General features: G+C 52.1%; 1 protein-coding gene and 1 pseudogene across 6 annotated transcripts in view; both read right to left on the bottom strand.

Annotated features, from left to right (window-relative positions):
- Positions 1–16,678, bottom strand: part of ANK1 (ankyrin 1) — a 193,358-nt gene extending 176,680 nt beyond the window's left edge. For 2 of the 6 annotated variants that reach the window (XM_064477427.1, XM_064477430.1), the window contains exon 1: positions 16,397–16,672. In XM_064477427.1, the coding sequence (XP_064333497.1) occupies positions 16,397–16,522 (126 nt within the window). In that variant the 5' untranslated portion in view covers positions 16,523–16,672. Of the gene's footprint in view, positions 1–16,396 lie in introns of all 6 variants that reach the window. The other 4 variants (XM_064477428.1, XM_064477431.1, XM_064477433.1 and 1 more) reach the window with 3 other exon arrangements.
- Positions 16,679–19,255: 2,577 nt separating this feature from the next.
- Positions 19,256–25,304, bottom strand: LOC105086446 (keratin, type I cytoskeletal 18-like; annotated as a pseudogene).
- Between the last annotated feature and the right edge of the window lie 1,276 nt (positions 25,305–26,580).

Here is a 26,580-nt window from a genome sequence, read left to right as displayed (position 1 = left end):
GGGGCAATCAATCCCCTGACTGGTTAATGATTGGTGAATGAAATGATTAATGACCATTAAACATTTCTGCTTAATGGTCAGGGAAGGCTTCCTGGAATAGGTGATCATTTTTCTGGATTTGAAAGAACTGAATAGCCAAGGAGAGGGGAGTTCCAGAGTTTGTTTGCAGCACTGCCAGATGAATCAGACCTTGTGTGTGTGTGTTGGGGTTGTGGGGGGTGGGTGTTACAGCAGCCTGTAGGCAATGACCCCAGACATATTTAGAGATGAAGAAGAAGAAGTAAGGAAGAAGGTAAAGCTGGAAAAGTAGGCTTAGGCGTAGTACGAAGAGCAGTGTACCCGCAAAGGAGATTTTCTTATTCCCTCTTTCCCTTATTCCCTCGGGCAGCACCCCGAGCTGCACGTGGCCCCGAGAGCACTAATTAGGGCAGTGGGACGAGGACCCTTTGGAACAATCTATCCAGGGCACGTTTCCTTCCACCAGGCCTAGAGAGGGCTCAGGCTTCTGCGCCCAAGTCCAGCTCCTTGGGGTGCCTGGCGGGTCCCGTAACTGAGCCTCTCCACCAGCAGAGCAGAGGGAAACATCCCAATTCTGTCTGTCTTCCACTGACTGCCTGTACTTGGCAGGGCCATTTCGACGTAGAACCAAAGAATCAAAGCCCCTCATTCCTTCTCTAAGTTCCTCCTACCATGTTGTGCTCAACAAATCACAGCCTGTAAGGCCGAGGCTATCTCACCAGAACCCACAAGAGCCGAGCCTGGGGACCTGATTCTAGAATTTGCGTGATCGCTAAGTACAGCTGCGTGATCTGGCCCAGTCACTTCCTTTCTCTGCACCGCCGTTTCCCCATGAACGGGAGGGGGTGTGAGATCTCCAAGGTCCCTTCCAAGATGCTACGTCAGCTAGCCTACTCCAGCCCCTCCATTCCACAGGTGAGAAAACAGAGGCCCAAGAGGTAGAGTGATGTTCCCAAGGTCACCCAGCCACCTCCTGAGGGGGCGGAGTCAGGACAAGCATCCTTAGTTCCTATTGTCCCCATTGCAAGGCACTGGTCCCACGCTGCCCTGTCTGTCTGTCTGTCTGTCCCCATCTCCATATGTATGTCTGTCTTGGTGTCAGTCCTTTTGGGGAAGAAGGTACGTCTTCTCTCCAGTTCAGAGGCCGCAACAGGGTGGGATGGAGTTTATCTAGCAGCCAAGGAACTGACCTCTGAAGTTTTCACCAAGCTCCAGGCTCTGTATTATCTGCGTTAAAAATGTTCTCCATTTCGGGCCTCTTGTCTTTCTGCCCTTAGGAATTTATTTGATTTTGTTTAATCTTCATCACAGCCCTAGAGGCAGTAAGGTGAAGGTTTTCACATCAGGCAGCTGGTGCGCACCCGAGCCCTGGCTCTGACCGCGTGTGTGACCTTGAGCAGCTTACTTAACCTTCCTGAGCCCAGGAAGTCCTCCAAGGTCCTCACCTGTAAAATGAGCCATTAGGCCAGCCCCTTGGGCTGAGGGGGCTCAGGTGAGTCATGTGCCCATCGGGGGGGGGGGTCCCCTGCCGTCCCTTCTGTTCTTCAGGGGAGAGAATGTTGGCCACGGATGCCCGGGACTTGCGGTGTTCCTGTGGGTGGCGGGGTAGGCGGCTGACAGATGCGGAAAACAGAAAACAAAAGGGATTTCGATCCACGATGCTCTACATCTGCTACCGCTTGCTTGTCACAAAAAACCAGGACCTCAGAGAGAGACAGTGCAAGCTTTCAACCACAGCATCGGCACTTCCCCGCGGTGTGAACCTCACTGAGTCTTCCCAGCCCCACTGTCCTCCCTCATGAGGGGGACCTGCTACCAGCTTCTCTGCAGGGCCACGCAGAGCACAGAGATGAATGCCCAGGATGCCCTGGGCCGTCCTGTGTCCACTGTCCCTGGGGTTCCGCTGCCCTGCCCCCAGGGCTCCTCGAGACCCCAGCACTCATCTCCCAGGAGATCAACCACTGAAGCAGTCTCTAGATCAATAACAGCCTGGACCTGGCCGTCCCCTCCCTGGGACACCTATCCTTCCTCCCCCAGACCCAGCCGAGCAGTTCCTGGTGAAAATGGGACTGGTTCTCAGCACCTGGGGCACTGCACTCCCAGGAGATGGAAAGTGCCACAGGGGCAGAGACTGACACCGTAAAGAGCTTCTGGTGGAAGCAACCTAAATGTCCATCGACAGATGACTGGATAAAGATGTGATGTGTGTATATATGTACATATATACGTGTGTATACATATACACACACACGTATATATACACAATGGAATACTACTCAGCCATAAAAAGAATAAAATCATGCCATTTGCAACAACATGGATGGACCTGGAGATCATCATTCTCAGTGAAGCCAGACAGAGAAAGACGAATATCATATGATATCACTTGTATGTAGAATCTAAAATATGAGACAAATGAACTTATTTACAAAACAGAAAGAGACAGACATAGAAAACAAACTTATGGTTACTAGAGGGGAAATGAGTGGCGGAGGGGCAGGGATAAATTAGGAGTTTGGGATTTGCAGATACAAACTACTATATATAAAATAGATACACAGCCAAGGTCTACTGTAGAGCACAGGGAACTATATTCAATACCTTGTAATGGAATACTACTCAGCCATAAAAACCGACAATATAACGCCATTTGCAGCAACATGGATGTCCCTGGAGAATGTCATTCTAAGTGAAGCAAGCCAGAAAGAGAAAGAAAAATACCATATGAGATCGCTCATATGTGGAATCTTAAAAAAAAAAACATAAATACAAAACAGAAACAGGCTCATAGACATAGAATACAAACTCGTGGTTGCCAAGGGGGTGGAGGGTGGGAAGGGACACTCTGGGATTTCAAAATGTAGAATAGATAAACAAGATTATACTGTATAGCACAGGGAAATATATACAAGCGCACAGCAAAAAAAATGTGACAATGAATATATGTACGTTTATGTATAACTGAAAAATTGTGCTCTATACTGGAATTTGACACAACATTGTAAAATGACTATAACTCAATAAAAAAAATAAAATTAAATAAAAATACCTTGTAATGGCCTATAATGAAAAAGAATATGAAAAAGAATATATGTATGTATAAATGAATCACTAGCTATACAACAGAAATTAACACAACATTGTAAACCAACTATACTTCAAGTTAAAAAATTAAAACTTTTTTTAAAAAAAGAAAAAAAGAAGAGCTCCTGTTGGGCTGAACTGGGGGACTGACCTCCCCTGAAAATACTGGCTCCTTGAAAACTCAGTGAGTGACAAAGCAGGGATTTTCCAAAAATATGCAATTCATCTCTAAAAGCCAAGTCTCTAAAAAGCCAGGTTTGTCTGACAAACCACGTGGTGTGTCCCGCAGCACAACCCCTGTTCTTTGGGCTGTGGGTTTGCTGAGTCTGCTTTTCAGGAAAATACAGGCAGCCAGGGGCCGCCGGAGCCCCCTCTCACCTTGGAGTCAGGGCCTCCTGCACTCCTCTGAGTTCACGGAGGCTCCCTTTGCCCATGACCTTGAAAGCAACTCGGCAGGGGACAGACACAGTCGCTGCGCACCAAGAACAGAAGGTGCTTGCTTCTTGCATCTTCTGTTCCCCTGTGCAGGTGCTCTCTGCTCTCCCAGAGGCTGCTCTTTGTGACAAACATAGAAGGAGGCACCTCACTGGTCTCTGCAGGAAGTTGGAAGAGTCTCTGGGCTGCCTGATTACACAGAGTCTCCAAAACCACACACCCAGAGGACCAGAGCTGTTAACTTTGAGCGCGGGGCCCGCCAGCAGCCCGCATGACCCGGGCCCTTATCAACACACCCTCCTCTCAGCCTGCCCACGACAGCACCAGCCTCGTGGAAATGACACGTCGGAGGGGATGAGCGTCAGTGCTGGAACCCCGTGCTGCGTGGCCTTTCACACTTTGGCCAGCATCCCTATGTCCTGGGGTCTGGTTTCCATCAGAGCTGGACCACAACTCAGGACAGGCTCCTCCATCCAGATTTCCCTCCTGGCATACCCCAGGCCGGGGCCAGTGAGCTGGCCCCCGGAAAGAAGAGCTTCTGCCACGGGGCCTTGTAAATTCACATAATCTCGGAAATCTCCAAATTACCGATACTCCCAGGAGAGTCTTAGGAGCCCTCTAAACCAATCTCCTTGTTTTAAGGGCAGAGAAACTGAGGCTCAGAGAAGTGTCCAAAGCCACGCAAGTGAGTGGAAAGAACTGGACGGCACCCCCAGCTCACCTGACCCCATGGACGTTTATTTTCATCCACAATCACATGTAGCTGATGCTCACACCTCTGGGGGCGGCGTGAGAGGAGGGGACGGCCCCACGATCAGATCAGACACTGGCTTCATGAGCTGAGCAATGACTGGTGATGCTGGAGTTTCCTGTCCCAACTGGGGCATAATTGGTTCAAAGTGCCATTAGCTGTAAAAGACCTGAGAAGCTCCTGGGGCCACGGATGGTGGTCAAGCGGGAAAGGGGCCCTGGGCGCCCCCTCACCGACCTCCCTTCAGGGCAGGCACCCCTGACCCAGTCTTGGGAGAGCCTCTTGGAGAAGGTGAAGCCCTTTCACGGAGTTCCAGATAGAGCGAATGGTGCAGGAGGTGCAGAGGCAGGGAGCAGCCGGGGGTGTGGCAGGGGGACAAGGGTAAAACCCCAGGGGTAGGCGGGTCATCAGTGGCCTTGGAAGCCACAGGGAAGAGTCTGACTTCATCTGAAAGGTGATGGGGAGGAACTGGAGGGTCTGATGAAGGGACGAGAGACTATGACGGTTGCTGCAAGATGAAGACTGGATTGGAGGTACGACTGGGGAGGTGATCACGGCAGGACTGTGCTCTGTTAACAGCAGAAGGGCAAGCAGGGCGGAGGAGGCTGCGTTCGTGGGAGACAGCCTTAAACATTCTTCCTGAAGAATCTAACGATGGTATACTGCGTTTACTCTGGTACAGAATCACGAAGGATTTTTTTTTTCCCATCTGCCTCTTTTAAGTCCTGTAGTAGGTGTGTAACAGAAAAAAACAAATCTGATTCTATGCTAGATCTTTTCTTTTAGCTTTGACCACTGTGCTGTTTTCTAGGTTTAGTCTTGCTAGCTCTGCACTCAGGTAAAGACAACAAAGTTGCAGAATAGAGAATAACATTTGTTTTGTTGGAGGTTTTGCAGGAGCACCATGGCGTGGCCCACGTGGACAGCTGCGGGAACAAAGAATTCCCATAACCAAGAAGTTTGCAACAACCAACAACACCCCCTCTCCTGTTTCTTTGGTTTTTTGTTTTGTTTTTTGTATAAAAGGAGCCTGTATTCTGACTGGAGCAGGATGGTTGTCCAAGACCTTAGTCTGCCACCCTCTTGGTCTGCTGGCTTTCCAAATAAAGTCTCTATCCCTTGCTCCAACACCTCGTCTCCCGATTTACTGGCTTGTCGTGCGGCGAGCAGAACGAGTTTGGACTCGGTAACAGGTGTGGCAATTTTGACATGAGGGTTAAAGTGCTAAGATGCCACCATGGCTTGTGGTCCAGATGTCCTTCACATGCAGATCTGTTCGAGCATGAGTTCCGAAGGCTGGCACGTGTGCGACAAGCCAGAAGACATAGTTAAAGGAAAGACTGCCGATTTGGCTGAGGTTCGCTCTACCTAAAGCAGAGAACGAGGCACGTCTGCATCAACATTGCGGCTTCTGGGGCGCTGCTCGACGTCTGCACAGGGGCACAGGGTCCCTGGCGGCAGATGCATCATGTAACCCGCCATCAGCACAGCGGCCTTCTCATCGGGTGGCAGAGACCAAAGCAGCTCTTTCAAATGGCATTAAAATAAAGTTACCAAATCTCCACGCGGATGGAGGAGGTAATGTCTCCATGGATTTAATACAACTCTACCGACATTTCAGACTGACATTTTTCAGACTTGGGCTGTTTCCGATTCTTCTAAATTGGCATTTTCCATCAGGCTCCCATTTCTCCACAGTCTTTCCTAATTCGTTTAAGAAGCTGGCAGCGATCTATCTAGACGAGCACCACCCACCTTGGGATGGAAGCCTGATGGCCATTTCTGGAAAGGAACTCCCTAGATGTAAACTGCAGACAAGGTGAGAATCAGGCTAATTGGGTCAGACTTTCTCCTCAGGAGTCTTCAGGGTTAAGAAGGAAAACTCCAGCGGTTGTGTATTTTACAATCTTCATTTATTGATCCATTCATTGCTCTGAATACAGACGTGCGTTCATCTCTGCTACCAATCCCCAGCCCCCGGCCACATCCACAGCCTGGAAACGGTCATGCCTGGGGTTTTGTTGGCTGCTGCTGGGTGGGAGATGGGTGTGAGTGGGCACTGAGGTGTTCACCAGGCATTTATTGAATGCTTACTGTATCCCAGGTGCTTCACACATATCATCTCATTCAATCCTTCCAACGACTCTGCGTGGTTGTCTGGGAGATGCTATTCCCTCCCCTCTAAAATTGGCAAAACTGAGATTCAGACTTGCCCAGAGTCACCCAGTTAATAAACCTCCGAGACACCAGCCCTGGACCACCTGACTCCATCTAAGTCCACAGCGCACACCTCTTCACCTCTGCTTCGACATCACAATCAAAGACACCCTCCCAGCACTCACTGCAGTCCTTCCAGTTTCCTGGTCACCGTACTGGGACAGTCTGGGCAGCATAACCTCATCTAGCACCTGAGAGGCAGTATTTAAACAGAATTCTCACAGAGGATGGCATGAGTGGTTTTTTTTTTCTTTTTTTAATTTTTTTAAACTTTTTTTTTTATTGAGTTATAGTCAGTTTACATGGCATGAGTGTTTGAGGCCAAAGATTGAGCAGACGGAAGACACACAGGCAGAGGAAGTGCATGTGTCCGAAGTCCTTGAAGGAGGTTGGGAGGACAGCTGAGTGCAGCCTCCAGGGAGGAAAGATAGTCAGGAAAGGCAGCTTCGGGCGAGACTGGGGGCCCCGGAAGCTGGGGGAATGCGCCAGGCCTTTATTCTAAGGGCAATTAGGAAGTCACTGAAGGATTTCAAGGCAGGAGTGTCCAGAGCTGATTTGCATTTTTGGAAGATGGCTCTGGCCACAGAGTGGATTATTAGACCCAACACACACACATTTTCAAGCTGGTTTATTTACGATGGATGGCTGCCCATGCCAAGACCCAGCTGCCCAGGCTCTCGGGACCACAGTCCAGCTCCACTTGGAGCCAGAACATTCTGTCACCTACTGGGCTCTAGTCCACATCACCTCGGAATTCTGGACTGGAGTGTGAGGTCACCCACCTCATCCAGCGGCCGTCTCCAGAGGACACACGGGCAGAGGCCTGGCTACCCGTCTTTGACCAGCAGAGCATTCTCTGTCCTTTCTTTGCTTTTAATTACATTACATTCATTTTTTAATTACATTACATCCGAAGCATATCCCTACCCTTTTTAAAAGTATTTTTAGAAGCATGTTCTTAAAAACATGTTCTTTTAAGCATCATTTATAGTGAACGCATAGCATTTGGGCCGTATTTAAAGCAAACTCTCAGGAGATCTGCACACCAGGGCTTTGCCGGAGAGCTGGGACTTGAACTGATGGCCTTTGCCTTCCACCAAGCCTGACAGCTTCCCTGATACTTCAGGACATCATCTATCCAGTCTCCCTCCATCACTCAAGAGCCCCGAGAAGCCACCTAACAGTTATGTTCTGTAACAAGGACTCAGCATTTTCTCCCGAACCTGTTCCCCCTCCTCATTCCTGGCTCAATAAAAGGCACCAGTGATTGACTACCCCAACACCAGGTCAGATTCGAGAACCCGTAGACAGTCAACATCACACACACACGTGCAGAAAGGTTAGCATCATGGTCAAAAAGAAACCCGGGGCACCGTCCCGGTACTTCACTTCATTGCTCATAAAGACCAGCTCTTCTCCACCACCCAAATGTCTCTGGTCTGTCACATGCCCCCATCCCCACTAGAACCCGCCCCAATCCAGCCCAGCACAAGCCTCTCCATTCTTAGACACCCCACTTACCAGGAAGCTGCCCCATCCAACCCACTTCTGCATCAAAGGCATGGGAGCCTTTCCGATTCCTGCCTGGAAAGCGTCGGGCTTCCTCTGTCCTTTGGACCTGGCCTGGCTCCATCTCCGCTCTCTCTCCAGGTCTCCCGTGGGCTCCTGCTACTGGGTCCGCATCTCCTGGACCACCTCTTCCTCCAGGCACCACTGGTTCTCCCTCCATGCAGGCTGCCGTCGCAGCTGATGTCCCGTCCCCCTGATCCCTAATGGTCCATGAAGACCCAGCCTCTCCCCCGGAAGGCTCCCTGCACCCCAGCCGGGGGCCCTGACCGGGGTTGCTCCTCCCACGGGATGGCCACAGCGCTGAAGCCAACTCTTTACTAGCCCGCTTCCTCTGGGGAACGGGATACAGGACAAATAACAAGTTAAAGACAAACCTCTACCTTCTCACCTCTTTCCTTCACCTCCTGGTTCGATTCTCCCTTCATCTTGCCACCGTTCCTCAACTGATTCCTGCCCGTCTGCTAGAACAGAGGTGCCCCGGTTCGCACCATATGATCTCCGCCCGAGGGGACCTTGCCGGACACGCGGGTGCCTGGCCCCACGGCGCCCAGTGTCTGATTCTGCCGGTGGGAGGCGGGGTAACAAGCCCTCTGCCCCAGGTGGTTCTGACACCAGCACAGTTGAGGGTCCACGGGGACCATTCCCCCCCCCCCTTTCTGCGGGACTCGCCTTGAGTGTTTGGGGCTGTCCCTGCATCTCAGAATTGGGTCTGGGAGTCATGGCTCTGGCCAGTCCTTTCCTCTTCCTGTGATGCTTCCTCTCCCCGCATCCCAGTCTCTCCCAGTCACACTTTAACACTGTTCTGCGCCGTCTAATCTCCAGTGCCTGCTTTCTCCCCAACGGCCCTCCTCTTTGTGGGTATTACTCAGCCCATGTGACTTCTTTGGGGCAGAAAATGAAACCATAGAAATCCAGGAGGAGGAGGTGAGAGCTCTGGCTGTGAGCTGACTTCTGTTCTGTTCTGTTCCCGCCTGTCCAAGTCAGGCTCCTGGCCAGCATTTCATGGAAAGGTCCAGGACCTCAGCGGTCCTCTACACATCCACCAACAAAGGCAAAGTCCCAGAGAGAAAGATTAGGTGACAGCGGCAGACATGTGTCCTTCTGCAACTTTGCATGTAAGCACGTGATTAAGTGATTCTATGGACAAGGCAAAGAAATCTCCAAGACAGAAAGGAAAGAGGGAAAGAACGGTTTTGTGAGGCAGAAGAGACAGAAACTGAGCGGGGAACTCTGAGGAGTCAGTTTTCATCAGTCCTGCCATCTGGCCTCTCGTCTTAACCCAGGGCCTGAATCGGGTCCTCACCAGCACGTGGTCTGCTGCGCGGGCATCCGGAGGCGGCCTTGGACACCGCGTTCCTCCTGGAACCTGCCCGCCAGTGCTTCTGTCCTGAGCCCAGATCACCCGCCTCTGTTCTCTGCCTCGGGTGACCTCCTGCCCTGACAGCTTTCCTGCTAACACGCCCACGCTTCACGTGAAGGCGGGAAGACCACCATCAGTCTGACTCCCCTCCCAGGGCCCACCAGAGCCTGGGACACCCCGAGGATGGACCAAACACGGAAGGAGGCAGCCGAGGGCAGGGGCCTGCGAACAAGCTTTGGAGCCAGGCCCCATCTTGCCTGGAGGACCTGTAGCCTCTCACTAAATACAGGCCCCTCCTTGGAGAAGCAAAGAAGGGTGTTTGGAGATTTCGTGGTTGATGATGTTCTGAAATGGAGAAAAATCTACTCACCAAAACCGAACAAGTTATTGTCACCTTAGCAAAAACACAGAAAAAATTTCTTTAAGGGGAAACAACCAGTCACATTGGAAGCAAAGGAGAAAAGAAAGGGTTTTGTTGTTGTTCTTGTTGCTGTTGGGTTTTTGTTTTGTTTTGTTTTGTGTTTTCAAAGTTGGCTGGCCATTCAATCTCTTCGCTTTAGCTCTGAGTGTCCGCGATGCAAGTTTACCTTCCTTGGAGGCTGTGTTAGTGCCTGTTCTCTTCAGATGCCCAGGGTCTCCCTGGAGGAGCCTGGTCTGCCCATAACACCATCTGCTCCATTATCTGCGACATTCCTCACCTCAGATTTACCAGCCACGGCCCAAATAGGACGGCATTCTCGGAAAATTCGGGAACCATTTTTATGTTTCCTTTTTGATATACAGCTATAATTGCCAGTCAGGACTTTAATAAAGCCCGTCTCCAAGTTGTAGACTGGACCTAGGCAGATAACCAAGTCTGCCATAATAAATCTTGTCAAAAGAGGAAATTCATTTCTCTCCTGAAAATGAGCTGAAGAAAATGATTTAAAGTATCCTTTTCTCATTGACTGGCACTGAAATAATAATGCTCTGGCCTTCCCAAGTGAATGTAAGGATTTCATGCTTACCATGGGAAGGCCAGGCAGGGGCTTCAGCATCGGATTTAATTAGGAAGAATCGTGGAATCAACAGTCATTATGTTATTAACTGTAATCTTTTAAATATATGGGAATTTTCAATTTTACAAAGCACATTTTCCTGTGACTCACCCCCATTTTACAGATGGACAAACTGAGGCTCAGAGCAATTCAGCAACTGATTCACGCCTAGGTAGCTAACAAGTCCAAGAGCTGAAACTTGAATCCAGGTGACTGACTCCCAGCCCAGCCTCCATAAGAGGTAGATGTCTGAGCTGCTTTTCAAGAACCAAAAATGGAGACATGGAGCCAAGCAAAGCCTGTTTGCCTTTTCCAAAAACCAAACACTGATGACAGCAAACTCTGCTTTCATCAGAATAATTTCGGGAAAAAAAGACAGATTCACTTGATTTCACTTCTCTAGGGCCACGTCTTCCAACATCAAATAGACCAAGGGAAAAAAAAATTAGAACCAGTTCAATGTAGCTTCGGAATTTTTTCAAGCCATAAATATTTACTGAGTGGTTAGCTGCAGACTCGGGCTTTGGCCTCAAGGAGCTTACAATTTGGTAGAAGGGGTAAAACAAGAACGCATGTTTCACACGGACACGTGCATACACAGACACACACAGACACACACACACACACACACACACACCCCCCGAACAAAGACTGGAGCAGCCCAGAGTGCAGGGGGAGAGCGATGTATCCAGGAAAGGCTTCCTGAAGGAGAGCGTGATTGGCTTTGACAGCAAAAGAAGAAGAAGTGGCTGATGGCTCCGCTGATGGGGGCAAAGCCCAGAATGAGCCAACATCCATGAAAATTGCAGGGCACGTGGTACCCACTCACGTAAGCTTGCATGTTCATATTGGAAGAAGGAGGAAGCAGACTTAGACTGAGGTTAAAATTAAAACCCCACACAGGGCTGGACACACCTGAGGGTTAACACCTTCTCTGCCCATGGACCCCACTCTCCTAGTCTGGCGGACGGTTGAAGGGTGACAGTGGCTCCCAGGAAACAGGCCCCACTGTCACTGTCTCAGCGGCAGGGAGGGAAGCGCTGAGGGGAGATGGACAGAGAGCAGCTGGGAACGTTTCCACATCTCCAGCCACTGCCAGCACCTCCCAGCACGCGAGAGGAACGGGGCCACTTCCATTACCTGAGGCTCCCCAGGTACTAAACTAAGAAGAGATGCCAAAGGGGGGTTACCCAAGTTGTGCCAGATTTTAAGGCTCGAAACTACATAAATTAACACATTTAATAATTAACATGCAATGCGACATCATTATGCTCTTCAAAAGTCAGAGACTTTATATGCAAATATCAATTCATACCGCAACATACACTAGTGATGCTGTTCCCAGCAGGACCCAGGCCTAAAGATGTGTGATGCGGATGAAATTATTTACAAAACAGAAGGAGACTCCCAGACACGGAAAATAAACTTATGATTACCCAAGGGGAAAGAGAGGAGGGAGGGATAAATTCGGAGTTTGGGATAAGCAGGTACAACCTACTATATATAAAATAGAGAAATAAGAAGGTCCTACTGGATAACACAGGGAACTATATTCAATAGCTGGTGAGAACCTATAATGGAAAAGAATCCAAAAAAAGATGGGTGATGAACATCATTGTCTTTTGAGCCTGTAAGTTTTCTCTCTCAGAAAATAACAGCGGAAGTTTACATTTGAGGCCCTTTACGGATGGGAGACGTGGACCCACATGACCCTCCTGCCTAACTTCCTGTCCTTCATCACACTTTCCTCCTGGGGAGAAGCCCTGGCCACAGCCGTGGCTACTGAAGTCTCCTGCAGGTCCCCCCACATCTCCCCAGTGATTCCAGTCACTGGATCATCCAAAGACACCTCTGCAGTCCAGGAGCAGGGCCCCGTCCGGCTGCTCAGGGAAGGCTGAGGGCTCTCGAGGGATGCTGCAGAGACCGGCAGGGTGGCCGGTGCTACCTGCCCAGCGAAGCGATGACGGCCAATTTCCGCTGCCAGGCTTGCTTCCTTCCCTTCTGCACCCTCCTCTGCTTGGCTCCTTGGGGCCCTGTGCAAACACTGCTGTTCCAAATGGCTAAAACTACTCGTCGTTGAGTGCGGCAGGGACTGCAAGGAACCAACCACACGCTCAGTGGTGGAATTCACTGCACCAAAAAATTAGGTGGTTCCGCTGCCTGCCTGCCATTCCGGGTTGGTTGGCAAATGATTAGAAAAGAAAGAAATGTCGGGCTTTCTTCAGATGCCCCCCCTAAAGACAGTCAGTCAAGGAGGCCTTCACTCCCCTGAACACAAGCCTGTGACCGAGAAACATGGAGACGAGCAGACACAGACAGCTGACCTGGCTCGTGCAAGCACTCATCCCCCGACGATCATCACGCGCCTGCTGTGTGTCAGGGGCTGAGCTGGGTCCTGGGTGGCCAGCTGTGAGCAGGGCCTGACGCCCACCCTTTACCAACGTCAGAGGATGGAGGAGGTGGACAAACAAGGGACCAGGAGAGAGCCCGGTAAACGCTGCCCCGGGGTACCTACTGGTACTGCAGGAACTGAACAGAACCCCTTAAAGTAGAGCTGAGACGCCAGCACTCTTCTCTCCTTATTTACCCCCGTCAGTCCTCCATCTCCTTCTCCTCTTTTCTTTAATTCCATCCCTTTTCCTCCTCATCACTCACTGGCCTCTCTCTCCAACCTCCCCGTCCTCCTCTCCCAACCTCAAGCTCTGAGTAAACATAAAAAGCACACAACTCTTTATGCCCAAGGTTTCCCCAGCCCTGGAAAACCATCGTTCTTAATGCAAATGCCTGCTCTAGACATGCTTTGTAATTTATTTATCTCCATCCCAACCTTCAGAAGCAGGGAACAGATCCGTGAAAGTCAAAAACTCTGGATCTTCTTATTTTATTTAATTTTTTTCAAAATTTGCTGCAGTTCCAACAGCAAGCATCCCATGAGGATGTGGGCTGCACAAACAGAAAACTGAATGAAGCCCCAGCAGAATGCAGGCATTTTTAGAGCTCCCGAGTTTGAGCTCAGTTCCCTGTGTCGAGGTGGTTTCTATCTGTGTCAGTCAGTGCGTCACAACATCAGCCTCCCTCCCTGCTGCACAGCACCTCTTAGCAAGCGCCTTCCCACACAGTATCATCAACTGTAAAAGCTGCAACCACCCTTGAAGTTACAACCGCGATTATTTCTACAAACGGGGAGGGACGCGGTTCTGCTCAGTCAGTCCTCTTTAAGTAGGTTACCCAGGGGACAGACACCTTTCCTTTTAGTAAATTCTGAATGCCCTTGCTCAGCCACACATTCACCTGAATCACCAAGTCGCTGGCAGAAAAAAAAAAAAATGTTTTTTTGCACGTGTGAAGTTCTTCCTGCGTGCTGAAATCACAGTGGTTCCACAGCATTCCCAAACCTGTGGTGACCGGTGTAGAGACTGCAGCTGCTGGATCTGAATATACTTTGCCTTAAAAAAAATAACTTCATTGGTGAAAAACGGGTCTCTGTTAGACCTCACCTTATATGAACCTTTGGTTTGGCCCCCTGCCCCCACCCCGGCCATCTGCTCTACCGGCTCCTACAAGAGCATCTTCTGCCTTCTCTAAAGATCCTTTCTGCATTGCTCTGCCTTCCTCACCTTTCCCTCGAGGGCCTTCTGCCTCCTTGTGATTTTATGTTTTGCTCTAAAATTTAACCCTACTCTCTGAGGTGGCTCTCGAGACCACGCCAACGGCGACAAGAACTCAAAATCATTATGGAACACGAGCGAAGCACCCCGACGCCTCACCCCATACCAGATCGCCCCTCCCACCCAAAGACTCAGTTTAAGAGTTTCCATGATCGCTATTACTTGGAATTAAGATCTCCTTAATAGTGTCTCAATCAGAGCGCCCAGGGTACGGCATAAAATAATGAAAATCTGTATGGAAGATTTTCAAATGCCTACTGACGCAGTATGCTGTGACCAGCTAGTAAAACAAAATAACACAAGTCACAGGGAGGGGAATATATTTATCATCTAGTCACTCAACATGGAGATCAAGTTTACTAAGAATGTAAAGACTAAAACCAAGGGACGAAAAGGATATTGAACTTGCCACTTTCAGGTGTGTGTATTACATACAGTCAGAATTCAGAGTTACGCTGATGGGAGTTACCGAGAATCGAAAGAAATCACAGAGGAGAAGAAAGGGAGAGTTTTATTTTGACTATTGCTCAAAAAATTTTTTTATTTATCATATCAGGAGAGTCAAGGAAGAAGCTGAGGAGCAAGAAGTGAGATAAAAACACTGAGTGAGCAGTTTGAGAGAAGATGGGCTTGGTTCCTAAAGCACCAGGCAGGGATGGAAATAGAGAGAGCGCCTTCCTAGGAAGAAGTTTACATTCATGCCAAGAAAGTGGGTGAGCGCTGTCACATATAACCAGACATCCCCCTGCCTGACTCACAGGACGGGCTCCGGTATTTCAGACCCAGCAGAAGGACCTGATGGGACTCTCCCTCTAAGTGGCACCAACCCAAACTCCAATTCCCCATCGGTTTGGGGACAGCTTCTTTTTAGGTCCTGCTAAAGGGGTGGTGCCTTTGCGAAACTACTATTTACACATGAGCCGGCAATCCCTGGAGGGAAGTGGGCTGTCTTTGGAAGGGGTACAGGAAAGCCTAGCGCGCACTGGTCCCTTCGGGTACAATCAGAGAACATCTCTGCCCCTGGGGCTCGTCTCTAGGGAAGGGCTGAATGTTGGTCCTGCTGACCAGCTGGCACAAGGAGCATGACCCACAGGCAGCCTGTCCCCTCTCTGCTGTCCACCATAGGCTCCAATTTCTTTCTCAGAGTGAGACAATTTAAAGAAAAAAATGTTTCCTTCTCAACCAAGAGCGTGCCTCTGTCGTAGGACCCCAAGGGCTTCATTCCCCGGCAGGGGGTGCCGTGCCCCACCTTGACATCTTTGGGTAGAAATGGCTCTCCTGGAGCCCTAGCTCCAAATCAAACAACTGCACCCATGGACTCCCAGGCTCCCCCATGTGGGGGGCTCTAAAACACTGGAACCCTCTCCCGGTTAACTGACCCCCTCCCTTCACAATCAAAGGTGTTTCTTACCAAAGGTATTTCTAAAGGTGCTTTGAGTCAGGGGTGGGAAGGCCTCAGACCAAGAAGGAAAGTGCTAAACACAGCAGCAGTTGCCCTGAGGGGTCTAGGTCTTTGTGGGGGATGTCTTGTCCCTCCCTACCCCCAGTCTCTGCAAAGAGGAGACCTGTTCTCTGACCAGGCCCTTGGGCCAGGCTGGAAAGCACCCGTGCCTGGCTTCCAAAGGAACTTCCCCCTCCTGGCCATCGGCCGCTCATCTTGAGTGACTCCAACAGAAGACGTTGCCAAAATGCCCCTGGGGCCCCCGGGGTTAAGAAAGGGGCTTCCTGGGCTCCAGGAGGGTAGGGGAAGGGCAGGAGCCCCACTCCTTCAGAGACCCTGTAACGAGGCTCTCCGCGACCCCGAGAGTGGGTCACCGGGGATGCGCCGGGCAGAGCAACCTCGGGAGCCCGGAGCGGCGTTCACCCAAACTGGCTTCCTTGGAAAGCCCGGAGCGGAGCAGCCCACTATCCTGCCGGCAACCGGGAGGCCGGAAAAGTTCCTCCCGGCGCGGCGCGGGCCCTCCGGCTTCTGTCCAAGGTGCTGAAAGGTCTCCGCGGACGGCGGGCGGGCGGGCTTCCGCGCGCTCTCAGCCTCCTGGCCGCCCGCTCTGCCCTTCCAGCCTCCTGCCCTGTCCTCCTCCCGCCGCACGGAAGCCTCTTCCCTCTCTCCTGCCTGGCGCCCTCCACTCGGCTGTACCAACTCGGCGGGCCCCGGGGCCCCGCGACCCCACCTCGTTCCCGGGTCTGCTGAGCCCCTTCCCCCGGCAGTCACCTCCAGGCGCCTCTGCCGCTGGGCTGTTGTCGCCGCCCCCCTTACCTTCTTCTTTCGGTCACGGGAGCGGTTCCTCCGCTTCCTGTTGGATTCCTCCTTCTCCTTCTGCTCCTGGAGGGCCTGCGCCTCGATGTCTTTGATTTTCTTCAGCTGTTTGGCCGCTTGAGCCATGGCCGGTCACCGTGCTCCGGTCCCCGCCTCCCGGACCCCTCACACTTGGCGATCCCGGTGGCGACACCCTCCAGAGGAGGAAAAAAGGAGTCTGCGCTCCGCGGAGTGGGTAGCTGCTTTCCCCGCCGCGGGAAGACTGCGGCCGGGTTGGCAGGGGACGAGGCCGCGAGACGCGCGGAGGGCGAGGCGCGCCGTGGCTGCCCGGCGGCCCCCGGATGGCGCCTCCCGCCGCGGCCGGAGCTCCTCGCCGGCGCCCGGGACGGGCTCTGGGCTCGGCCCCGCCACCTCCCTCCCTCCGTCCCCCTCCCTCTCCTGCGGAGGCGGCGGCGGCGGCGCGGGGGGCGGGGGCGGGGAGGTGGCTCGTACTGCGGCGAGCGGCGAGCGGCGGGGAGGAGGCGGACTCCAGCAGTTAACGCAGGAGGGCGCGGGGGCAGCTGGTGGCCGGGGGGCCCGGCCGGCCCGACGAGGCTCGTCGCGCTCGGCGCCCGCGCTGGCGCATTGCAAGCGCCCGGCTGCAGGCTCGCGGGCCGGCCGGGCTCCGCCACTGCAGTGCCGCCGCCGCCGCCGCCAAACGCGGGGGCCCCCGCGCCGTCGGGTCGCGGGAACAAAGCCGCCGTGCTACCCGGAGCTGCCGGGGCGCCGCGGAGGGCCCTGCTGCGGGCGGCCGCGCCGCTCTCCAGGGGCCGGGGGAGGGGAGGCTGCGGCGGGCAGCGGGTCCCGCGCCGAGGCCACCCGGCGCACCAACGCGCCTGAAGGCGGCGGCAGAAGCGACCGCATCGCGGGGCTCCCAGTCCAGGCCCGCGGGGCCGGGGCGGGGGCGGAGAGCACCGGGGCCCGGACTGGGGCGCCCCCGGGCGGTGGCCGCGGGGTCAGGGATGCGCCGCCCCCAAGCCCGCCCTGCCCTCGCCCGGGGCACCCGCCGAGGGGCGCGGTGCCCAGGCTCCCCGGGAAGCGCCTGGCGCTTGATTTGCCCGGGCAGACCATGTGGGCCTTTCATTTGCATATTTGCCAATTACAGCTAGAAAACGTGTCCGAGACGAAGAGTTTTCGGCCAGTTGTCTTTTGATGGGAGTAGAACTAGGTCTCTGCACCGGGGACCGCCCACCCCCCATTCTCGACACACACCCCGCGCTCGGCGACTCCACCCGCACAGGCGTACAGCCGTTAAGACCCACACACCTGGCCGCTGGGGTCACCAGCCACAAACCTTAGCTGCGGGAGGGAGAAAAGGGCCTTACGCTCATTTACCCACCCCCTCGCATGACCCGCTGGAAAACTGAGGCCCAGGCTTGGGAACCAATGCCCCTCAGTCTGTTGCCGCTCCCAGCCCCCTCCTTGCCCATCTGGTGGCACCCAGCTCTTGGTCCACGTTGACGCAGAGGCGGATTTGTGGAAGACCATATTTAAACACGGGTTTAAAATTCTTATGAAATAGTCTGCTTCTTCCGACCCTCTTAGGCTGAGGGCTTGATGCAGACTAACCAGCCAGACTGGAGCCTGGAAAGCAGGCTCTCTGCGATACTGTGGGGGAAATGACTCTCAGAGGCCTCAGGGCTGGACACCCCCCTCCCCACCGCGGTGCACACTTGGGGAGTGGTTGAATAGCTTACCTCCTCTCCAGCCTCCATGATTTCCCTTACCGGAACCTTTCCTTCCATCCCTCCCCAGTCTCCTTCCACTTCCCTATCCCGCGCCAGCCTCCCCAGGGCTGGGTCCTGGACTCTCTCCTCTGCTCATTCCAGATCGGAGTGATCCAACCAAAACGTAACAAGGGCCACAAATCCCAATCCCATATGTAATTAAAATTTTCAAGTAGCCACGTTTGTTAAAAGTTCACAGAAATTGGTAAAATTAATTTTAATAACTTTTTTTCTAGTCAGTGTATCCACAATATTATCATATCAACATGCAACCAAGATGAATGTATCAGTGGGACAGTTCACATTCTGTTACACTAAGGCTTCGAAAGTCAGTGTGCATTTTACACTGAGAGCACATCTGGATTCAGAGGAGACACATTTTAGACACGAAAGAGCCACATGTGACTCGTGGTTTCTGTACTAGACAGTGCACGGTCCTGGACTCTCGCGCAGGCCAGCCCACCCGAGCCCCCGGCTGTAATCAGACTGCCAACAAGGCACGGATTTTACCTCTGGCGCAGACCTCTCCTCTGTGCCCCTCGGCCTGCCTCCTACAATCCATCCCCCGCCCTGCAGTCACACCACTCTTCTCAAAACACAGATCTGATTCTTGTCTCTTCTCAGCTCACCATCTTTCTTTCCGGCTCCTAGGATGAAGCTGAGACCCTTCCATACGGCCCGCAAGGCCCTGAATGACCCGGCTCTTCCTCCTACCCGCTGGTCTTAAGGTCCGCCCTGGTACCAGTGCTCCAGCCTCAGTGGCCTTTGAACGGATCAGTGCTGTCCCGTCACAGGGCTTTTGTCCTTGCTGGCCTCTGCTCAGACTGCTCTGTCCCCGTTCCCACCACCCTGCCTCCACTGCCACCATCCCCAGGCTGGCTAATTCCAACTCACTCATCAGACAGCAAAGTGGTCTTCACTTCCTTCTGGAGTCCCAGACCAACCCTACCTTCCCATCTGAACGCCACTGTGCCCCCTTCATAGCACTCCCTGGAGTACAGTTGTACTTTAGTCTGACTGTTTTGTGTGTGTGGTTTTTTGGTTTTTTTGCTTTTTAGTATTTTTTTTGCAATAACATCTGAACTTCTTTGACCTCCCGCTCCCCAAAGAGCACCATCTCCCTCAGCCTGTTCTCCAAGCTGGCTTTCAGATTTCTCGTGGAGTCCAGGTTGGTATGGTCCATCTCAGCTCCGTGAGGGTCATCTGGGAAGCTCCTATGTCAGCAGTCTTCGAGGTGACCACTGTGGAGCTGTCCTCCGTCTGCTGGGACCAGCACTTGCCCAGCTCCTCTCGGTTTTTCTGAGCTATCTCATCATACTGGACCCAGAATGTCTGCCATGATCTTGCTGAGGTCCTGAGACTTGGGGACAGCCAACTCCACGATCAAGCCAGAGTTGGCACTCTGGTTTGGTAGCCCCGTTACTTCCTCCTCAGGGTTCTTCTTTGTGAAGAGCAGCTCCTCTTTGAAAGCCTCCATGTCTGTCTCCAGCTGCAGGTGAGTGACACTGGTGTCATCGATGACCTTGTGGGGCCTGTGGATGTCACTCTCCACAGACTGGCACGTGGCCAGCTCTGTCTCACACTTGACTGTGAAGCCAGCAGCAGCGAGACAGGCGTCAATCTGCAGAACAATGCGGGCATTGTCCACAGAATTTGCAAAGATCTGAGCCCACAGGTCCTTGATGGTCTTCAAGGAATGCCCCCAGTCTCGGACCTGGGGTCCCTTCTTCTCCAGGTGTTCATGGATTTTGCTCTCCAGTTTCTGATTATTGGTCTCCAGGCTCCTCCCCATCTCCAGGTAGGAGGCCAGGCAGTCATTCAGGTCTTGCATGGTCTCCTTCTCACCCTGAATGCTCCCTACTCCCACCAGAGCCCTGGCCATCCCCGAACCCATGTTCCCAGACCCCCAGCCACGCCAGATGTTGGTGGAGCCAAACACAGAGATCAGAGAGTCTGAGACCCCGGCACCTGCATAGACACTGGCCACACTGCTGACCAGTCGAATTTGGTGGCCCAGCGACTGCACGGAGCCCAGGGACCAGTAGTTGGAGAAGGTGGACTTGCATTCTGAAGCTCATGCTGTTTGTCCTGCGAGGAAGGAGCATGGCCATGACTCAGGTGCTGGGCAGTAGTCTGACTGTTTTGACGGTTATCTGTCTTCCCTACTGGATGTGAAGCTCCGTGAGGGAAGGAACAGTGTCTGGTTTTGCTGACTCCTGTATCGTCAGTACCATACACGGCACCCGGTACGTAGTAGGGGCTCCATAAATGTGTGTTGAAGAAACCAACAAGGCTACTGTGCACTCAAGGAAACCAGGCCACCTCGTTTTATTGCATTCCACTTGATTGCACTTCCCAGATTCTACATTTTTCCCGAATTGAAGGTTTCTGACAACCCTGCATTGTCAGGTGATGGTTAGCCTTTTTTATCAATAAAGTATTTTTTAATTAAGGTATGTCCATTTCAAAAGACATAAGGCTATCTCACCCTTAATAGAATACAGTATAGTGTACACATATCTTTTGTTTGCACCGGGAAACCCCCCGAATTCAGGTGACTCACTTTATTGAGATAACTGCTCTACTGCAGTGGTCTGGAATTAAACTTGCAAAATCTCCGAGATCTGCCTGCCACCATAAAACTAGCTGACACTTGCTCGGCCCTTCCAGTGCACCAGGGGCTACTGTCATTTCACAGATGGGGGAAAGGGACACAAGGAGGGTAAGTAACTCGCTCAAGGTCACGCAGCTAGTCAACAGTGGAAACAGAACTTGAACCCTAGACGTCTGGCTCCAGAGTGCATACTCTTAACCATCACGCTGCACTGAATTACTCAGTGTGCCTGTCTATAAACAAAGACACTGATGACACCTCCCTTAATAAAGGATTGTCAGGAGGAGCAGGGGACACTGTGCCTATGAAGTGATTCAGTGAAACAGAAAAGGCTGCTCCGAGCTTCTGTTTCTTAAGGCAACCAGTTGGGCAAGTTGGTGTCCAAAAGCACTTGCAGCTCCAGAACCCAGACTTCTCATGTATCTAAATCCTTACGGGAGCCTTTTGAAGATTAAAAAAAAAAAATCCCTGAGCTGGAAAGAGGAAACATTGTCATTAATCAACAGTGGGCGGTGGGTACCAAGGTCCTGCCTTGGTTCCCCTAAATCATCACTAATGATGGCAGCTCTGGCCTTGGAGTTCCAAAAACCCCGTGGGGGCAAGGTGAAGGTCTGGTCCATGTCCAGGGGTCGCTTGTAAGGGAGTTCCCTTGGATCTTATTATATATTGAGAAGACTGCAAACTGAGGAGAACATAGGATTGCGCTGTCTGAAGGCAGTTCCTCCAACAGGCTGATCAGGAATCAGCCATGTCGGCCGCTGGAAGGGCTTCCTCCCTCCTGGTCAGAGGTTGGACAACGTTGGGCGCCTGTGGGGTTCAGAAAATAACTCTTCCAGACGCTCCCCATGTCAACAGACAACCATAATAATAATAATAATCACCATTTATTCACCGTTTGCTCTGCCCTAGGCACCGCTAATCATTTATGTAACATTTATTTCTCATAACTAGAGCCTTGTGATCCCTGTGTCCCGCACGAGAAAGCTGAGGTTGAGTGTGTTTACCTTGCTTCGCTGAGGTCGCCCATCTGATGGGCAGAGTCAGAATTCAGACCCAAGCTGCCTAACTCCAAGCCCAGCCTAAAGAAAGCCAGCAGGTGACTGGTCTGGCCAGTGACTCAGCAGGTACTCCCGCAGTGGGGACATAATAGTAATCACTTGAGTTAGACGCACAGTAACACCCCCCAGGCAGGCAACCAAAGGGCCGACCTGTTCCTCTGAAGCTGTGGAAATAAACCCACAGAGCTCTGTGCAGCCTCTCCAGGGACCACCTCCTCATCTTAGCGCATCTCCTGACCAGGGGGAGGTGTCGGGTCGTGATCCCTCCTGGGGGTCTCCTTGCCTTTTCTTCTTGCACCCGAGGGTCCCGGGTGCACCCACAGTCAGCACGGGCCGTTCACTCTGGTGTCTGGACAGTGGCCTTGGGAAGCCGGCGAAACCCCAGCGTAGGGGAGAGTCCCCAGAAGCCCCTCATTCTGTTTCTCCTCAGAGACAATTATCACTCAAGTAAGTTCTTTATTCCAGTGAAGCCTTTTTATTTTTGCTGTTAAGTGAAGGGGAGGAGATCTTTTTCTTTTTTTTTTTTTTTTTTTTTGTGCTTTCTCCCCTAAGGTTTCCAACCGGTTCCCCCAACCCCATTCTGTTATTATGAGTTTATGCAACGAGACCGATTTGTGTTCTTAAAAGAAACGTTGTTAATAATTAATAAAGCTTCCCAAGATAAAAGTGCCTCCTACACTAAATAATATAAATAGCTAAAATACACTGATCGCGCCAGGCAGTCTTCTGAGCATACATGACCTTAATAACAACTCCACGAGGTAGGTACCATTGCCACCATCACCGTCTTCCAGGCGAGGAAACTGAGGCACGGGGAGTGAATAACCTGTTCAAGATGGATGGCTGGTAAGTCATGGGACCAAGGGTTTGAACAAAGTCAGTCTTTAGAGTCTGTGCTTTTACTGCGATGCTAGGGCTGACATCGGATGGAGGTTGGGTTTTGAAGGTCTCTCTTATTCTGTCCTTGCGCCCTGAATTCCTCTTAGGAAAGAAGGGAACAGTAAGTATCTTGCAGCCCCTGAGGCTTTGGAGAACAGAGGCTGCCCCACTCACCCGTGGGTCCCAACCGTCCAGCCAGGGCCACCCCCTGCAGGAGGTGTGCAATTCATGTTTGAGCCTGGGAAGGTCATCCAAGAGGCGTGGATGTTGAGGGTGGAACGGGAAAATCAGAGCATCTCAGGGTGCAAAAGAACTGTCTTTCTATTTCCCAAACAGTTTGAGGATTGGATTCCGCTGCTGACTCACATGTTCCCAGGCCAGACCGCTCCCCAGATGGCCAGCCCGGGAGGACCAGCTCTCTGCCCCACATGAGTCCAAACCGTCTCCCCGAGTGTGTGCACTTCAGCCCCGGCGCTGCCCTTTGGCGAGACACAGAGACTACTCAAATCCTTCTTCTGGGTAATCTCCTTTCAAATATTTGAGGACAGCTTCCACATCTCTCCTGTCCTTGTCCAAAATAATGTCAGGAGTCCATAGCAAAGGTGAACATTGACCTTGAGGAGTCCTCCTTTCCTGCCCAAGGTTTACCAAGGAAGGCGACTTACCATTTTAATCATTACTTTTCCCAGAGTGGAATTTGAAGAGATAAAAGAGCAAAAAGCCAGGGTGTTCAGAGAAAACAGAAAAGGAGCAAGAGGTTTTTGACATTTGGGTTCTTTGAAAATGCTAGAATAGTAACTATTAACGAAGAAAAATATGAAAAGGAATATATGCATGTATATGTATGACTGAAACATGACACTGTGCACCAGAAATTGACACAACATTGTAACTGACTATACTTCAATTAAAAAAATAATATCCTTAAAAAATAAAATAAGATAAATAAATAAAATTCATTCAAACTTGAAAAATACAGAAGAACATGCTGAAATAAAATTCACTTATGTACTCAAGCTGAACTGTTCCCCCAGAGCCCGCTGGGGACCCCGTCTGCCACTCTCCTGCACCGCAAGCCTGGCCTCCCCTCCTCTGTCACTCTGCACAGACGCCACTGTCTTCTACTTCAGAGAACTGGAGGCTACTGGGCTGACCGTCCTCAGCTCCATCCTCACCCTCAGCATTTGCACGTGCCTACACCCACTCCCATGTCAACACACTGCCTTTGGTTTACCCTCTGGATCTCATCCCCTGTCACCTCCTCAGAAAACGTGGCCATTGACTGTCCCGTCCCTCTGGAGATGTCACTGCGTGCCTCCTCACAAGCCACCACCGTGTAACGACCAAGCCTCTCTTCCCACCGCGGCCAGGATGCCGGAGGGCACAGCTGGTGCCTCCCCACCCCTCATCCCTCACCCTGAATTCTGTCCCCACACCGCAGACCCTCCAGCTACACCTCTGTCTTGTGTGGAATTCCCTGGTGGATTTGGGCTAGTTGCAAACTTTCCTTGTTCCCGAGACCCTGCTCTCACCTCACTCTTCTCCCGTTTCTTTGAACACTCTTTTTTGGGCTCATTAATAAAACTCCTGCCCCAGCCCTGTACAGTTTCATGCCCTTCCCATCACAATCCCAGCCTTGGTGTCACCCAGCACCACGTTCCAACGATGCTGGGTCTCTAACTCCAGCCTTGATCACTCTCCTGGGATGAGACATCTAGATGGCGCCATCAGATGTCACCCTGACCATCACTGCTCCTGGCATCTCAGTTTCCCAGGAACGGCACCACCACTCACCTCTTCACCCAAGCCTGGAACCCAGGGTCCTATGCAGCTCCCCCTTCCTCTCCTTTCCACCCCCGGCCCCACTGCCCATGAGATGCCAGAGCCTTTCTTCAAAATCAGTTCTCAAATGTGCCTTCAGACCACCCAGGGATCTTACTAAAATGCAGACCCGGAGTCAGCGGGTGTGGATGGATGGCAACACTGGCCCCTATTCTCCGCGCCTCCCTGTACACAACAGTTGAATGCATCCACCTTGTGTAACACCACCCAGATCAAGGTAGGGGACGTTTCCAGCACCGCAGCCGACTAGGCATCTCCCTAACAGTGCCCAGCCCTAAATTAACCCCTCTTCTGACCTCTACCCCCTTAGGTTATCTTTGTCTGGGTTCAGACTTCACATAAGGGGCGTCACACAATATGTACTCTTGTGTGGGACTTCATTCACCCAACGTCACATCCCTGAGATGTATCCAAGTTGTTGCACATCAGCAGTTGGTTCTTTGCCACACTGTGTAGTATGTTCGGTTCTCACATATGAATGGGCTGTTTCTGCTTCCAGGCTGCTGTAAATAAAGCTGCCATGGACGTACCATTCATGTACATTCCTTTTGGTGGACAGACGCACAGACACACGCATTTGTGCTGGGTGTGGACCCAGGAGTGAAATGGCTGGATCGTGGGGCACACATACACTTGGCTTTGGTTGTACCGCCAAGCACTTTCCCAAAGTGGTTATACCGATCTGCATGCCCACCAGCAACGTCAGAGCGTTCCAGTGGCTCCACATCCTCGCCAGCACTTGATATCATCGCTGGTTTTGAGTTCACCCTTTCCAGTGAGTGGAGTACCGTGGTTTTAATTTGCATTTTCTGATGACTGGAGAAGGGGTGCACACATCTATGTGTTTATTGGCCTTTTTAATGCTTCTCTGGCCTGAAGTGTCTGTTCAGATCTTTTGCTCGTATTTAATTGGATTGGTAGCATTTTCCTAATCACAGGTCCACTGACTCCTCCTCATTCCTGTCTCACTCTGGTTCCCTTCCAAGAGCTCCAGAGGTAGCAGTGGGTCATCCTTCCCCAGCGTGACCCGCAGCCAGTCTCCTGTCCAGTCCGGCCTCCACGCTGACCCAGTCTGAACCTCCTAACATATGGTCACTCACTGTGGTGCTTCCTGGGGCTGCAGACGGGGCGGCTCAAACAGTCAACATTGACTGTCTTGCTGTTCTGGCGGCTGGAAGTCTGAGGTCAAGCCGTTGGCTGGGCCGGTTCCTTCTGTGGCCCTGAGGGAGGACAGTTCCAGGCCTCCTGTGGCTCCTGTAGCTCTGGTATTCCTTGGCTTGGAGGTGGCATTCCCCCTGCATCTTCACATGGCCTTCCCTCTGTGCGTGTCTGTCCCCGTGTCCAGATTTCCCCTATCAGGACACCAGTCATGCTGGATTAGGACCCACCCTAAGGACCTCACCTTAACTCAATCATCAGCAAAGAACGGTTTTCTAAACAACATGGTCATATAGCACACATGTAGCTAAGTGACAGTCCCAAGGTCGCATCCACAAGTGCTGAGGGCTAGGACTGCAACATCTTCTAGGGGACACAGTTCAACTCATAACACTCACTTCCCTCCGTAATTAAGAACCTTCAGCAGCGTCCTTCCTATCACCTGCCCAGTGAAGGAAAGGGTCCCTTGGGGTGACTGTGGAGGCTCCCACGGCCCAGCCCCTCCCTGGCTCCCAGTGTCTTCTCTGCACCCCCTCACTCCAGCCCCAGCAGAGGACAGTGTCCCCAAACCCATCTGCTGGCTCGTTCCCTCACATTCTTCTGCTCTCTCCCCAAAAGCTACCTTCTAGGTGAGGTCTCTGCATGAGTTTGTTAGGGCGGCCATAACAAAGGGCCACAGACTGAGTGGCTTAAAGAACAGAGCTGCATTGTCTCACAAATCTGGGGCTAGATGTCTGAGATCAAGGTGTGGGCGGGGCTGGTTTCTTTGGAGGCCTCCTTTCCGGGCTTGTAGACGGTGGCCTCCCTGCGTCCTCGCGTGACCCTCCCTCTGTGTGTGTCTATGTCCTAATTTTCTCTTCTTGTAAG

This window comes from Camelus dromedarius, chromosome 22 (genome assembly GCF_036321535.1).
Source record: "Camelus dromedarius isolate mCamDro1 chromosome 22, mCamDro1.pat, whole genome shotgun sequence".
NCBI classification, from domain to species: domain Eukaryota; kingdom Metazoa; phylum Chordata; class Mammalia; order Artiodactyla; family Camelidae; genus Camelus; species Camelus dromedarius.
The sequence above is the reverse complement of the archived record's forward strand: the minus strand, read 5'-3'. Positions and strand labels throughout refer to the sequence as shown.